Source organism: Episyrphus balteatus, chromosome 1 (assembly GCF_945859705.1).
Source record: "Episyrphus balteatus chromosome 1, idEpiBalt1.1, whole genome shotgun sequence".
NCBI classification, from domain to species: domain Eukaryota; kingdom Metazoa; phylum Arthropoda; class Insecta; order Diptera; family Syrphidae; genus Episyrphus; species Episyrphus balteatus.
The window spans coordinates 98,193,763-98,211,639 of NC_079134.1; the positions used below are offsets into that span (position 1 = coordinate 98,193,763).

At 30.1% G+C, this 17,877-nt stretch overlaps 1 protein-coding gene across 14 annotated transcripts in view; it reads left to right on the forward strand.

Annotated features, from left to right (window-relative positions):
• The window catches only part of LOC129914859 (kinesin-like protein unc-104), a 259,463-nt gene that overhangs the window by 181,429 nt on the left and 60,157 nt on the right, over positions 1-17,877 (forward strand). For all 14 annotated transcript variants that reach the window (XM_055994289.1, XM_055994307.1, XM_055994297.1 and 11 more), the window contains 3 exons: positions 10,760-11,229; positions 11,294-11,405; positions 14,325-14,491. In XM_055994289.1, the coding sequence (XP_055850264.1) occupies positions 10,760-11,229; positions 11,294-11,405; positions 14,325-14,491 (749 nt within the window). The remainder of the gene's footprint in view (positions 1-10,759; positions 11,230-11,293; positions 11,406-14,324; positions 14,492-17,877) is intronic.

A 17,877-nucleotide genomic window follows, 5' to 3' on the forward strand; every position in this document is an offset into this window, starting at 1 on the left:
AAAAAAATCTGTCAAGTCGTTCGTTGAAAATATGCAATTTTCTTAAGATTTGACAACAGCGCAGCCTACAGGGTCCAATTATGAAACAAAACATGTGTCCAATGAACCTTATCACACACACACAATTTCACAAGTCGATCGTTCAAAATATGCAATTTTCCTATAACTTAACAACAGCGCAATCTACTGGGTCCAATTATAACACAAAACCTGTCTGGGGCAAACCTTATCACACACACAAAATTTCACAAAAAATATCCAGTCATTCGACCCCAAATAAGGATTTTGAATTAAACTTGACAACAGCGCCACCTACCGGGTCCAATTATAACACAATATCTGTCTCGGATGGACCTTATCGCACACACAAAATTTCACAAAAATCTGTTCACTCATTCGACCCAAAATACGGAATTTGCATATAAATTGACAACAGCGCCACCTACCGGGTCCAATTATAAAACAAAACCTGTATCGGATGGACCTTATCAAACCCACCAAATTTCAGAAAAATCTATCAAGTCGTTTAGAAGGAGTAGGGTCACAAATAAACGCACAGGAGAATTATATATATAAGACTTATCACACCCACCAAATTTCAGAAAAATCTATCAAGTCGTTTAGAAGGAGTAGGGTCACAAACAAACGCACAGGAGAATTATATATATAAGATATATGTATAAGATAGAAGATAATAACCATAAAACGGTATGATTTTGTGACTCAAATGTGGTTTTGTACCAGCCCTGTTTTTTTTACCTTTAATTCCATTTTAACAATAATTTTACTTAAACATGGAATTTCTTTAAATGTGGAATTGTGCTGGGATGCTTTTCCAATCATTTCTTTGGGAACAGAATTAATATAAAATGACAAAATTCAAAATAGTTTATATTAAGCAGGGATCCAAAAAATATTTTTCCTTTACTTTTTATGAGCTTATTTTTAGAAAGCCGCAAATTCATGGGGTTAGGTACTTTGGGCAAATTCAATTGCTAATTTATTTCATACAGAGTCTCAATCAAAATATTTATATCCATTTAATATTGAGGGAGACAAGGTATTTCGTAATATTAAATTCTTCAAATTTAAATTGTATCGACTCAGTAATAAACTTGTTGCAAAAAAAAGTCTATCGGCGGCTTAGAAATAACGTAGTAATAAAAACATACTATTCTCTTCATTCCTATATTTGTTTCTTTTTAGTTTAAATAAAATTAAATTTATGCACTTGAAAACTTAGGATATTATATGCTTTACCTTATTCTTAGGAGAGATAAATTGCAAAATTTTGACTGGATATCTTACATATTTCGAATTACTTTGTGACAAAGTTTGGAGGCTTCCAGTTAAAAACGGGAATTTCTGAAATATTAAGATAGTTTTTTGAATTGCTAATACTTTGAGAAAAAACTCTCATACTAGGTTTTTCTCTTTATGTACGTTAAAGTGAGCTTTCTAAGAAGATTTGAAATTTTTGGATTGGAAATACATACATATAATTTACGTTATCTGAAATTTATACTATGCATTTGCTTTCTTTTGAAATCTTGGTTTTCGGTATTAATTGAAAATTACAGTATTGTAAAAAAAATTTGTTTTTATTCGTGGAGTGTTAACTAAAATTTTGCGTATTATAAAAGTGTACCACATCATCTGACTGATGAGGCCAACTGTTGTTCCTAAGCGAAACTCATTATTTTGAAGTAAAAACCAATCAAATTGAATTTATTTCAAACTGTCCACAAAACAAAAAATTATTTTTTTGCATCATTCTTTTGTGGTGGTAAAATTCACTAAAGATGTTGTTTATTGTTGAAGAACAAATTTTAAATTTTTTTCATATACACTTAGGAGCAAAAAAATGGAATCAAAAAATGAGTTCTGTAAGAACGATAAATTGGTGAGGATGCAATTGACACACATGAATGTTAATTGCACCATTAAAAAGCTTAAAACAAAAGCTTTAAATCAATGCTAGGAATTAAAAAAACCGTTCACTTTATAAAGATCCAATCAACATAAATGAAGCATGTAAGGAAAAATAAACTGAAATTGAAACAGAGAGTATCTGAAAAATTTACCATTTTAAAAAAATGAAGTGCAATTTATTGACAGATAACGTCAATAGTAACGTAATGAAAAAAAAACTGAATTTGAAGTAGAGAGTATCATGAAAATTCAACATTTAGACAAAAATTAAGTGCAATTGATTGACAGATAGCGATGATACTATCGTACGCATTTTTATGTTTTACCAACAATTCAAAAGTAAAAAATTCAAGCTTTTAGATGAAACCATGAAACTTGAAGAAACATTATTTTATCCATTGCATTTTTGATTTTTAATAAAAATAATTTATTTGATTCCGTTTTTTGCTCCTAAGTGTAGTTTTATATTAAACAATTTTTTATGAAAAAAAAAATTAAAACTTTGAGCAACCAAATATTATTTTTCCTTTACTTTTTATGAGCTTTTTTATTTTTTATGACGTTCAGAGCTGCTCAGGGGGTCATTCCGTAATTTTGAAAATGATAATCGAATAGACGATAATCGTTTCACAGTTTGAGAATCTTTAAAGCTATGTATTAGAAATCATGCCTGATTCAACATTTTCTAAACAGACCTATTTAGCTATCGTTTATTTACTGACGATTATTGACTTACAGAAAAAAAAAAAAATTCATTTTCGGGAGGAGAACCTCGACCACCCGGTTAAGAGGCAACTACTAGCTCGCCTAGACTAATACGACTTCTAAGGCTATTAAAACTTTTATTTATATAAACTGATATTGAATCAGGCATGATTTCAAATAGCTTTAGGGATTCTTAAACTGTGAAACGATTATCGTCTATTCGATTATCATTTTCAAAATTACGGAATGACCTCCCTCAGCAGATCTGAACGTCATACATTTTTTTACGTCAAAGACATCATACACTGAATATGAGTATTCTGGGGTAAATGTTAACTCATGCAATTCGACATAAATGCCCTGTATTTTAAAATATTTTTGTTTCACATAGAATCTACAAAATTCAAAACGAAAGAGTATTTGCAAATTATACTGACTTAATTGATTCTGCAAAAATATTTAATTTTTCTGAAAGACTAACGACTTGTTTGGCACTTTAAAAAATTATCTTTCACGGAAAATACGCTCGTCGAATGAATTCTCTCTTGACAGCAATGAGTTTTTTTTACTTGCTCTATAGGGCAAGTATTGGTTTCGTGTAGAAAAAAAAAATTAAGGTTTTAATCAAAACCAACATTACGATAATGGAGAAGATCAAAAAAGTGGTTTTCGTCATGCCGTCCGTCTGTCTGTGCGTCTGTGCGTCTGTACGTCCATCTGTACATCGAGCTAGGGCCTAAACGGATGGATGGATTTGCTTGAAACTTGGTACAGATGACTTTTACGTAATTCCCTAGGTCCATTTTTTTTATTTTTTTAATATCTGCGTTTTAACGCATAGCTCCCATATAACGTTTTCGAGGTATTGCAATTTTCTCGAAAACGGCTCTAACGATTTCGATTAAATTTGACATAAGTATTACTCCTATTGATTCTAACAAAACTGCGTTTTTAATTTTTCTCAAAAAATGCGGAGAACGGAAATATGGCGTTGCCGTTTTTCAAAAATTGACATATTTTTAAAGTTCATATATTTCATCAAAGCATAAGTCAATTTTATTCAAAATTTATAGACATAATTTTGAGCTGGCGAATGTAAAAAAAAATTAAAAAGAACTTTTTGAAAAAAATGTTTTAAAAGGTTTTTGAAAAAAATAAATTTAAATGTAATTTTTTTAACTTTCATTTTTTTTTTGTATTTTTTCTCGACACTTAACAATATCTTAAATTTCCAATAGATATTTAAGATAACAATACTTTGAACTACAAGAGCAAGTACGTGCGACCCAGTCGTGCATTTTATTTTTTTTTCACTTCAGATTCTTTGATGTAGTAAGCTTAGAACAAGCTTTTAACTACAATCAGAGGCTCATCATAAGTGCATGTTAGTGGTTAGTAGACAAAAAATACAACCTCCCACAATCCAACATGTATAATTTATTTAAAACATTGATTAACAGTCACGATTGTGGAGCACTGGTTCGAAACAATGTTTTTAAACCCATTTTCGTCAAATTAAAGTCTAAGGATGAATGGTTCAAGTTAAAAAATTTACTCATGCGACTAAGAGGCTCATTAATACCATAGTTTGTTCTATGAAAGTCGATAGGTTCAAATCTTCGTAGGAGGTGAGATCCACCCGGATAATTTATACCAATACAAGCTAATAGATCAGGGGCGTCAATTTGGGAATTAATAAGCTGATGAAGAAAGATTAAATCATTATTTACACGTCTCTGTGCTAAAGTGTGTATCTGAAGAAGTTGAATGCGATGTTCATAAGGTGGCAAGTTGAAAGGGTCGGTCCAAGGAAGACCTTTTAGAGCGAAGCGTACAAAATTGTGTTGAATAGATTCGATTCGGTTTTTATGAACTTCATAAAAAGGACTCCATACTTGGGAAGCGTACTCAAGATGGGGTCGAACGTAGCATTTGTACAAAGATAGAGTAACAAATGGATCATCAAATTCCTTTGCCCAACGTTTAATAAAACCAAGCATTGAGCTCGCTTTATTTACTATAAAATTGATGTGTTCAGTTAATCCTAAATTTGAACTAAATTGGACACCCAAGTCTTTGAAGCTAAATACTCGACATAGCTTATGTTGCAAGATGTAGTAATCAAAAATATTAATGACTCGTTTTCTCGAGAATGTAATTGTTTGGCATTTAGCTGGGTTAAGTGAAAGGCCATTTTTACCACACCAAACATTAAAACTGTTTGCGGTATAAGTTAAAAAGATACATGCGTCCGCGATTTGTACTTAAGTATGCGTCAAAGAGGTTTAACTATGAAGCTTGTTATGAGCCATGTTTTCATTTACCCCTGTTTATATTTACCCACATTGACCCTATCCCGATTTTGACTATGAAAATAGTTAAAAAATAGTAAAAAATTACTATTTTTTTCTCTGTGTGATAGTGAATATTATGGATTTGGATTTATTTTTGATATTTCAATTTCTTTACATCCAGATGTATTTTTTAAATTAGTGAATAATATGGCCGATAGAGTTTGAGTTTTCTGCATATATCTGGATTTGGAGAAGAATTTTGTATAATATATATATTTTGTATAGTATATATATATATAAAAGCATCATCCAAGACCCACGTTTTAAGAATAGAGCGTTCAGAAACCAAAGTGCATATGAAACTCCAAGTTTTTGAGGAGCAAAAACGGTTCTTCTGCTCTACCTCAAGATTTAGATGCAAAAGTGCCAAAATCGTTTGTGTCAGTACCAGCATTTCATCTTCAAGCACTTCTGCTCTTACTTTTGAGCACAAACTAGTTTAGTTTAGTAAATTGTACTAAAATGAACTAGTTCAGTAGCGTGGTTTGATCTAAATTGAACAATCACTCAAGTGAACTAAAGTGCCCAACTCTAGTATGTACGCCATTGTTTGCGAAAAATGCAAAAGTTGGCACAAGTTATTTCTGCAAATACTATAAAAATTGTTTTTAAAAACAAAATCATACGTCGAACTCCTTTCAATAACTTGCAATCGCTACTAAATTTCGATACTTTTTGGCTATTTAAGGCATGCCGCGGCACTTTAAAAATACGGACCTTTAAAAATTTTAACAATGTGTTGTGTATATTTACTTTTTAATAAAACTGATGAAGTGCGCAATCAAAATTGATTTTGGTGTTTTTTGTGACATAATACCGTCTTATAAATCGTTCAACTCCGGCTGCATACACGAAAAATATGAACCATTCTCCCGTTCCAATACCAGTTAAAAGTGTGCTATAGATTACAATTTCATTTTAAAGGCCAAGTAACATGAAGCCAAATCCAACTTAAGACAGCCCCATACATATTGTACATGTGCAGATTGTAAAACGGTTGAATGATTTGTCTTTGCACCAGAGTTCTGGGGTTCGAATTCTAAGGCCGTGTGTGAAATGCGTTAAATAGTTAATACCGTGTAAAATTTTTGACACTATTGAGGTGAATAACGCAATTCACACACGGCCTAAGACCGCTCAATACTTTTTGTTTACTTTTTTTGTTTACACAACCTGTTTTCTTATGACGTTATCACGTAAAATAATCGTCAGTAAACCGATTTCACAGACAACCTTTGTTTTTTATTTTGTTGTTCGTTTTAACTTTCGATTCTAATCTAATCTATCTATCCATCTTATCTTATAACTTTAAACGGATTTGTTTCTCTATAGGCAAGTTAAATGTTTTGAAAGTACTTTAAGAATTGCTGCGTTCCTTTGGAAATATTTATCTACTTTTTAGTACTTAAATACTTTGAACTACTTTTGCTATACTGAAAAAGTAGTTCAAAGCAGCTTTAAATACTAAAAAGTAGTTTTCCAAAGGAACGCAGCTAATAATCCGCCCACTGCCACGACCACTTTTGTCATTTACTAGTTTTTTATTCGGTAAGAATATAGGTAAAGATTTCGATGAAATTTTCGAAGTTTGTTTCTCTAGGGGAATTAAATATTTTGGAATTATTTTTAGAAAAATACGCCAACTGCGACGCCCACTTTTTTATAAATTAGCTTTTTCGGTAAGGGCTTTAAGGATTTCGATGACATTTTGAGGGTTTTTTTTTCTTTCAGGCTAGGCTAATACAAAATTTTGGAAGTATTTTTTCGGCAGAAGCGGATTCGCCGATTTCAATAAAATTTTGAGGGGTTGGTCCTCAAAGGTCTAAGAGATTAAAAAATGTAGGTAAATAAAGCATCCACTGATTAATATTTCTAATGCCGATTGTGAATTGCGTTAAATATCCGTGTTAAATTTTCGCTGTATGGATTATTGTTTAAATTTTTTTCTGCCATGATACTTCTTTTTAATAAAAAAAAAGAAAACCACCTGCAAAAAAAAATTAACTCAAATTTAACCAGGTCCCAGAGCCCAATAAATTTTTAACAGCTGAAAATTTTTTATTCACCTCAATAGTGTCAAAAATTTAACACGCGGATTTAACTATTTAACGCAATTCACACACGGCCTAAATACTTAAATTTACTGACAGGGGTATATTAAAAAAAAATGGCGGATTTACACGACTGGCACGATTGCCAGTATTTCGGCAAACAAAATGGCAACATAATAGAAGAAATAATTTTTTATGTTCATGCATTTACACGAGTTCAATTTATGGCAGATTTTAATGTTGGCATTATATTGCCATCATTTAATTTTTTAAGTACACAAATTCAGTCCACAGACAAGATAAATATTGCAGTTGTTTCGTTTAGATTTGACGTGTTTGACAGTGTTTACACATAGCCATATTAATGGCAACATTTTATGCCATTTTTTTTGGCAAAAATATTGCCAGTATTGAAAGCGTTTATACGATGAAAGGAAAAAAGGCATTAATTTGACAGATAAAATGGCATTTTGCCAGTCGTGTAAATGAGGCATAATATAAAACCCAAGATTAGGTTGTTTAACAATTTGGAAGCACCCATGTTAAAAACGGTGGAAATTTTTGAAATTGTAAGAAGAGTTATTTGAATTGCTTATACTTTTAGAGTAAACTGTGATCCTTGTTTATTTTATTTTCTCTAAAGGTAAACAATTTGTTTCGAAAAATAAGACGGTAACTGCTTTAAGAATTTCGATGAAATTTTGAGGGTTTGTTCCTCTAAGGTCTAAGCCTTGTTTGAAAATTGGAAATAATTTAAAAAAATCCGCCAATTTTTTTTACATACTATTCTTAATTTTTTGTGACAAAAACTAAAGAGTCATCATATTGTAGACGCTTTTGGTCATGTATTCAAACTTTTAAGATATTTGTTTATTTGGTAGCATGAAAACATTGACTAATAGTTTTTGTTTCATTGGAAGTGGCTTAATTAGATCTTCTTCGTTGATCAAAACAGAAAAGAAGTCAACATTATAATTGCTTATATGTTTAATTTATCTACTCAAAAATTAAATAAATCTTTTATGAACAAAAATGGTTTTATTTAAATAGCCTTTATCTTGTTCTATCAAATAGTATATAATAGTATATATATTATACTTTTTGAATTTATTTATTTATTTTGAATTTATTTAACAGTTATTATAATTGATTTTGTAAAAAAAAAACTTGTTTATTTCTTAGAAGGAAAAAAAACAAAGCAAGCAATAGGTACATTTATAAAGTGAAAACAATTTACGAAAAGAAATATTCATAGTAAATTGATGGCATATAAAATAAATTTTGTCCGCAAAAAATCATACATCATCCTCTGGCGAACGAGGCATATGAAATGAAATCTCCGAACATAATTTGCTCAGCCAAGAAAATGAAAATTGTTATGTTGTAGATGTTAGACAATGAGTTAAAGAAAAATATATCCTGTGGAGGCGGCCTGTAACAGAGATAAGTTCGTGTATTCATAACGTAAAAATAAGCTCTCGTTACCTTGAATGCCGTGAAAAAAAAAAAACAAATCAGACATTCCCACCAAGGGAGATCTCAGAGATTTTTTAAGAAAGACAAAAAATCTCAGCTGAGTGCTAACTTTTTTTTCTGAGATTTCTAAGACGAAAATTTTTTGGATTCAATTTCTCAGTTTTCTTTCTTTTTCTTTAGTTTTTTTTTTTTTTTTTTGTTATTGTTTTGATTTTTTTTTGTGTGCAGTTATAAAAATGCTCAAAACATGAAAAATTTAATGAAATTTTGAAGAAAATGTTATTATTTTGAGCTTGCTTCACGAAATAACTTAGGTATTTTCTTAAAAAAAAAATACCAAGACTGGAAACTCGGCGGTCAACTGACGTTTGCCTACAAGCTGCGAGGTGTGGTGAATGTCGTGAACCTATCGTTGTGTTCGTGTCCCATGTGTGGTGAATGTCGTGAATCTATAAATGTGTGCGTGTTAACGTCATTTACCAACGTGGTGGCTTTCACATATATTCACAGACAACACTGTACACAAAAGGGTTTTGGGGGGAAAGAAGTACGAAAGTTTCCAGCCTTGGTATTTTTTGTTTATGGGTATTTTGAAATAATTTTTTTATTAAAATTTAATATTTGAAGAAAAGTTGCAGTTGTGTGAGATCAGAGATCTCTTATTGGTGGGACGCGCCTTTTAACTGAAAATTAACATTTAATAGATACTATCACTAATACAATACAATACAATACAATACAATACAATACAATACAATACAATACAATACAATACAATACAATACAATACAATACAATACAATACAATACAATACCATACCATACAATACAATACAATACAATACAATACAATACAATACAATACAATACAATACAATACAATACAATACAATACAATACAATACAATACAATACAATACAATACAATACAATACAATACAATACAATACAATACAATACAATACAATACAATACAATACAATACAATACAATACAATACAATACAATACAATACAATACAATACAATACAATACAATACAATACAATACAATACAATACAATACAATACAATACAATACAATACAATACAATACAATACAATACAATACAATACAATACAATACAATACAATACAATACAATACAATACAATACAATACAATACAATACAATACAATACAATACAATACAATACAATACAATACAATACAATACAATACAATACAATACAATACAATACAATACAATACAATACAATACAATACAATACAATACAATACAATACAATACAATACAATACAATACAATACAATACAATACAATACAATACAATACAATACAATACAATACAATACAATACAATACAATACAATACAATACAATACAAAACAATACAATACAATACAATACAATACAATACAATACAATACAATGGTCTTGCACATGGTATAAGAAGAGAAGGTATGATCATTAGAAAAAACTCAGTATCGAGAACTGTCAAATGAAAGAAAAAAAGATGGCTACTTAAGGTTTTGACAGCCCAGCCCATTGAAATTGTTGTTGTAAACAAATTTGTCTTGGAAATTGTTGTTGCTTTTGACTTTGCCAAATGCCAAACGTCAAAACACTATTACCCCATTTTGTAAGATGGCGGCTCTAATGATCATACCTTGTCTTTTTATACCATGGGTCTTGCACTTTTGCTATACCCTAACCCTATTGCAAAATAAAAATACAATGGAGTAAAATTATTTTTGACAGATGGCAGCTCACCGTGTCGCGTCGCCCATGATAAACAGTTTGTCTTTTTTATTCTTATTCTTTTTTATTTTGTTTCTTTTGATGTAATTTGTGAAAATAAATTAACCCGAACACAACAAAGAATGAAATTATAAAAAAATTGAAAAAAAAGAAGAAGCATCAGTGGAAAGACAACTCCGTAAAAAAAAGAGTGAAGCTGATATAAATCATATCATGGATTCCATTCAATATTTACTATAGATAAGAAGAGGTGCGTTCACGATCTATTGTAAAAAAATAAAATTTTACACTTTTACTAGGCCTGTTGCACCAGATCGTGAATACCCCTAATACAATACAATACAATGCAATACAACCTTGTTCAAAAAGGGCACAAAGAAACACATTATGGGTCTTGATTAACAGATATTATATTTTTTCGCTTTTGAAACTTATTAATATACCTATTTTACTATGCTCATAATGACTTTTAATCTTAAGGCATTACAAGGCTTGGAACTCATGAAGCAAATGTTCCACAAGATATACAACTATCTGGTTCACACATTCTCAAAGAACATTGTACTTTTGAAAACCGGAATGACAATGTTACTCTAATTCCACACAAAGATGCTTTAGTGTATTTGAATGGTCGAAAACTGGTCGAACCTGAGGTTCTGGTAACTGGCTCGCGGGTTATATTAGGAAAAAATCACGTTTTCAGATATACTCATCCTGAACAAGCCAGAGAAATCAGGGAAAAGATATTATCTACAAACGAAGCAGAAACTGAAAAGGCAGTTACTGAGGAAACCAATCAACAAGTTGATTGGAACTTCGCCCAATGTGAACTATTGGAGAAACAAGGCATTGACTTGAAAGCAGAAATGAAAAAGCGATTAGATACATTAGAAGAACAATATAAGAAAGAAAAAATGCAAGCTGATCAAGAATTTGAAGAACAAAGAAAAGTAAGTTGTATTAAGGTGCTTAATTGTTTAATATATTTTTAACAAAATAAAATTTATTTTCAAGACTTACGAGGCCCGCATCGATGCCCTTCAGAAACAAGTAATGGAACAGAGCATGACAATGTCGATATATAGCAGTTGCAGTCCTGAAGACTACCAACAAGACAACATATTTGGTAAAAATAATGTTATATTAGCCTTTTTTGTTGGGTTTGATTTAAGCTTTGTTTAATAAGCCTATTCTAAATCGTTCGAAGAAAAAAGTACACGAATCGTTTTTGTTGTTTAATGAGAAAATATATATGTAGGTTTCAAAAACCAAACTTTTTTGCATAGTTCAAAATAGTCCGTTACATAAGGGCTCATTTTTCATGTAACTGAATACAAAAATACTATAGAAGGATAAAGGTACAGTCAAAATAACGTAAAAAGACACAGTACCTATACGTATCGAATGCATTCACGCTCTGTTTTTAGATGTTATACCATTAGCTTATGGTTTATAAGCTTAAATCTGCTGTTTTCTAGTAGGAAAACACATATTTTTATCAAGAAAAAATTAACAAATGTATTCAAAGTTTGCTGGACCCCACTGCCTGGAATTGTTTCCTATATCTAAAGAATTTGTGGATATCACGCAAAAAAATCCTTTTCTTTCGAGCTCGTAGACCATCGACGAAAACGTGTGATAGTCCGTCTTTTTTACTTGCAGAGCACGAACGATTTTAAGCTTATATTACTTGGTAAAATTTAATCAGTTTATAATATTTTTTGTAAGTGCTTCTCTTCTATTTTTGCTTTTGACTGCAACTTTTAACTCCCATAGTTTTTTTCTTATAGGAATAGAAAAATTAAACCACAATCTTTCATTTTACGCTAACTGTATCTTAGAAAAGTTCAAAATGTATTTTGTTTCATTAATTAATTTTTGGTAGGTGTTAGCCTCTCATGTAAATATACAGCTGTGTTCAAAATAATAGTAGTGCCTGCAAGAAAATAACATTTGTTATATTTACGGTGCTTCTACGGTTAAAAATTTAATTTCTTTGATGTCAAAGTCATAAATAAATAAATGTATCAAAGCTGAAACACAATCACGCTTTAGGGCGTCGCTTCGTTGCGTTACGTTGAGAAATCCTCAAAGCGCGCTTCTGTCACTTTGACTTTGAACAGCTGATTGCAACATAAAATCTGCTGTCAAAATTATTGGGCCAAGTCTTTATCTTGATTTAATTGTGGAAAAATGAAAAAGGATATTAATTGTGTTTAAAAAATCCATAGAAATTTGTTTATTCTTTAATCCTATAGTTATAAAAACAAAACCAATAAAAAAAAAATATATTGTTTTTAACAATAAAACTCAGTCTAAAACATCATTACATTTTTTTTGTTTTTAATACGTAAATTGTTTTGATTTAAAATATCTCGATGTCGTTTTTTTGTGCAAAATCTGTATAGAGAAATTAAAAAACACACATAGTTTTGCAATAATTTTTTTTTTTTTATTTACATTTGGCATAATAATAATATGGGTGACTGTAACTATAGACGTGTTTTATTGGTAACTCAGTATTTAGCTCAGTAAAATTTTGCACGGAAAACAACAACAAATGATTGCTAAGGATAAACAAAAGTTTTTAATTTGTTGGTTTACAGAGAAAATCTTTTTCTAAACTTAAACATTTTTGTCTCTTCAACACTAAAGGATTATTAATAATAAATAAAAGTAGTCTTTTGTTGTTGTTTACAGCATTAAATGTTTACTCAGTAAAATACTTAGTACCAATAAAACACAGCTTATGTCTGTTAAATGTCAGAAATCGAGCAACAGTTCAGTCTGGTTGAACTTTTGCTCGCTTTCTTACGTTTCCTTACGTTTGTCAAAAAAAACGTACGTAAGAAAAGCGTCATTGTGTGAGGATACACAGATTTCCTATAGTTGAACTTTTCGCAGTTGTCAAAATCGACGGCAAAGCGTGATTGTGTTTCAGCTTTCATAGTCTTAAAAAGAAAAGGAATGTGCCAAATAATTTGTCATTGTCCTTTGGTTGTTCTTTCTAATTAGACCTGTTCAAAATAATAGTAGTTTAAGTTATTTTTGAAGAATTCAAAAGCGGTTCCAAACTTAGAATATTTATTTTTGGTTTAAAAGTAAGTATTCATATAATTTTAACAATTTTTCAAAAAAAAACCATTTGTTCGGCTTAAATCAATTTAAAGTGGGAAACCCAAACACAGGAGTGCGGAAAAACGGGAAATCATACGAAAGCTTCGTGAAGAAGGGAAACCTACTTGGAAATTCAAGGTTTGTTAGGTTGCTCCCCTACAATGGTAGCCAATGCATTTAATTCAACGAAAGTCCTAAAACGCGTAATGTAAATAATGTAACTTCTACCTCTCAGTTTTGTGTACATGCTACATCCGTTTGTATGTTTCTCAAACAGAATTTTTATAAATTTTGACTTCTGACTTGTTGTGACCTATATTAAAGCTACCCTTTGCTATAGTCAGTGAATTTAATTGTGGGAAAATAAGGAGGTGTAGATTCCTATCTTCAGTAATTATATGTTTTTAACCGGGCTTTAGGTCAATTGACCTAAAGCCCAGTTTAAAAACATATAATTATCAACAAAAAGGTCATCACCATCAACATATTATCTTCAGTAATGTAATGCTCTTTTAACTCTAAAGCAAAGATGTGCTGTGCTTTCTTATGGAAAACACTTGAATCCGACAAACTTAAATGGGGCTATTTCATTAAAAAAAATCAAAATCAAAATCAAAATAGGGACGCCATTTTTAAGTGAACAAAGATTGGAGTTGATTTCGTACTTCAGAAAAAGTATGGATAAAAATTGGGGTGCCTTTAATGATAACAAAATAAAGCAAACATTATGGGCGCCTTCATTCTTCAAAGGCTTAAAATGGAAGCGTATTTGTAAAAGTAAACAAAATAATATTAAAGATCAATGATGCCTTCGTTCGGTTCTATCCCAGAATATATTGAGGAATGATTCAGATGAGCTTTAGTTAATGAAAAAAGTCTACTTTTTATGTTTTTTATCTTGTCACATTTTTTACAATTTTTTTTTTAGAAAATCCACTATACGATTCTTGTTGGAATGCAAGAGAGGCAGGTCTAGCTGCATGGGCATTCCGTAAGTGGCGTTATCACCAATTTACTTCTTTACGTGATGATTTATGGGGAAACGCTATATTTTTAAAAGAAGCGAATGCAATTTCTGTGGAGTTGAAGAAAAAGGCAAGTCACTTTTTTAGTTCTATGTATAAATAAGTATAAATCCAACATAATTTTTTACTAGTTTTAATATTCGCATTTCAAAGAAATTTCTAAACTATAAACGCACGTTCCTTAGGCTTAAGGTTTTCCTTCTATATAATTGCTTGCTTATAACAAACATACCAATTAACTTATTCATTACTATAATATAAAACATTATATGCCATAAAATTTACTTATGTATGTACATATTGTTAGACCAAGGCGAACAATTACAACTTTTTTGTGTATAAAGTATAAATTTTCCTTTTTTTTATTAATGTAATTAATATTTTTTTCATTTGCTTAAACTGATCATTTGAATCCGGATTAATTATATGAAGCTACATATATAAGTTTTAATAGAAAAGAACATGCAGTAAGATGAACCATTTTTTTTATATTTTGTATGTTTTACTTGGCATTTTTTTTAAATTATGGCCAATTGATAGTTTTGATAAATGCTAATATACTGCCACTCAGAATCCACCTATTTTACCAGTTCAATATTGGTTGTTATAGGGTTTTCTGCAACCTTTTCGCTTATGAAGCTCCCAAGGGCATTTTCTTTGAAATTTTTGTCCGGACAGTTATCAGTCCTGTCCTTTACTTACATTTTTGTATTCTTTCCACAAAAATTATCACGTCCATCCCCAATAAAAAAATTAAGTATTGAGTTCTCCTAGCATGAATTATATTTGAAAAAAAGTAGGTTTTTAAGGTACTTTTTTATATTAATTAAATATATTTTATCAAACTAACAGACGTAAATTAATACATTGTTTTGACCCAAATTGGTAAAAAATATAAATTAAAGATACAGGTTTTAAGTATTTAAGGATAATTTAGGGGGTGATTCTTGAGTATATTCTAAGAAAAAATTGTTCTACTGTTAGGCTCTATCTCCAAAGTTGATTTTACTAAGCGATGATTTATGAAAACGCTTCCTATGGTTGGAGTCATGTTCACGATAATAGCTGTGTTTTGTTTTGTGCTATCCGTAGTAGAATTTCTCATAGGGCAGTTCCATTGTAACTAACGTTACATTCACAAAAATTTCCAATACATAAATAGATTTTTTTCGTCAGTTTTAATATACACGGCTGTTCTGATTACCCATCGAATTCTGTTTTCTCCCGTTTTCAAATTTTAGCTGTTCCGAATTTCGTATTCGGACTTATTTTGCGAATTCATAGGTGTTTCGAAAAACGAACGGACCTACAATCCGACAATTTTTTACCGTTTTCAATACGGGTAACAATTAGCTTCCGGAAACAATATTCCCCAACAAAAATGTCGAATGGAAATCAGAACAACCGTTTTCAATCCGTACGGATTCAATTTTCGTTTCCGTTTTCAAATTCGAACGAATATTAGAACAGCCGTGATAAATTGATACGAAAATACTGTCCATGAATTTAGCATAACTATTACTTTCATAATTAAGTGAAAAATGCTTGTGAAAAATAAAAGTCTCTTGGTAACTCACCTTACAAAAATCGGACAAGAGTTTTAAGAGTCCGACAGTATGAAGTTTTTCTGTGAAATTTAGAATCTTTATTTGTTTTTAATGAAGGTTCTATACATACAAAATCAATTTTGGAATTAGTGACAATATTTCGATGAAAATTTTTAAAATATTTAGGTAACTCACGTTACATTAAATTGGTAACTAATGTTACATGCGAAGAATAAATTTATTTTGATTAAAATAATTCTAAAATCGGATATTGTGTAACGAAGCTTGCTTAATGGTTATTTATTTTAGCAATCACTTCAATCAATCAGGGGATATTATCATCGTCATTATTGGATTCATCTTGTTTTCTGTTGGCTTTTTATTCCGCCACGTTTATTTGAAAATCTTCTACACTTGGCAAGCTTATGCTTTAAAAATGCTTCTAGATTATTTATACTCCTTGAACATAATTTCTAGTCATAAGGGGACAAAGAATCTATTCTTGAACTTGCATAAAGAGTTGCAGCTTGTAAATAGTTTAACAAACAGCTTTTTGTTTCCCTTGTTTACGCAATTATTTTCTGCTGGGGCGTTCATTTAAACCTTTTGCGGAATTTTCTATTTTTCTGCAAAGTAGAAAATTATCTCGTTGCGTGAATACACTTAGTAATTTGCTATTTAAAAAAGTGAATAAGTCTGCATAATTTGTTCAAAATTCGTGTTCACTTTTTCATGGAATTACCCCACATAAAAATATTGAACAATATCCAAGCACCAAGATGTAGGATAAAATAAACTAATGAACTTTGTAAAAAATCTATCCGCAGATGGATTTAGCTTCTATTCGTATCGGCAGCTGCGTGTTGTGCATGTTTGAAATGCATGTTAATTCCAATTGCGGATACGGATAGCAATGCTAATAAAATACAGCTAATCGGCCCTAGCGAGCGTGGTATAAAAAGAGAAGGTATGATCATTAGAAAAAACTCTGTATCGAGAACTGTCAAAACTTAAAAATGGCTACTTAAGGTTTTGACAGCTGCCCATTGAAATTGTTGTTGTAAACAAATATTAAACGTCAAAACCTTAACACCCCATTTTGTAAGATGGCGGCTCTAATGATCATTCCTTGTCTTTTTATACCATGCCTAGCGAGGTATCCGTCGGAGCGGAAAATTCTCCGATTTCATACGAATTTTGCTTCTTTTATTAAATAAACTTTATTAAAAATATTTTAACCTCTATGTGTTAAAGTATTGTTTTATTTTCATTTAAATGAAAGTTTTTGTTTCAAAAATTTTGTTTAAATTTCATAATTTAAATGATATCAAAAATTAAATAAGTTATTTAAGAAAAAAAAAATCTTTCATCGTTTAAGCGGTAGATGCAATTTCTCACAAATTGACTTCAAACATAAAATAATATTTGATCAGAACGGCAACACCTACAATATTAAAATATATACATACGTACATTATATTGGAAAAACTTGACCTCAAACTCAGAACTTTGAAAACAAAAATTTAATGAAGAAATGTTAATAAGTCTTTTTTTCAAAAAATTTCATAATAAAATATGATTTTGTTTTTCAAATTTTGTTGGCCATATTTTTATTTGAATTCAGAAAAGGAAATAGCAATATGTATTAAATTTAAAAAAAAATTAAAGCACATATTTCATTTTCCAAAAAAAGTTCAACATTTAAATATACAAATATTTGTTCTTCATTCGATACCCTTTATTTTTGAAGGTTAAAAAGAAAAGGTTTGAAGGTCTAATTTTTCATAGAAGAAAATCAAATATTTAAAAATGTATAAAAAATCAGTTTGTTTTAAGAGAATTCAATAAAATTGAAGTCGTTTTTAATTTTTTTTTTCAAAACTCTAAAACATATTACCTTTTTCTCTTC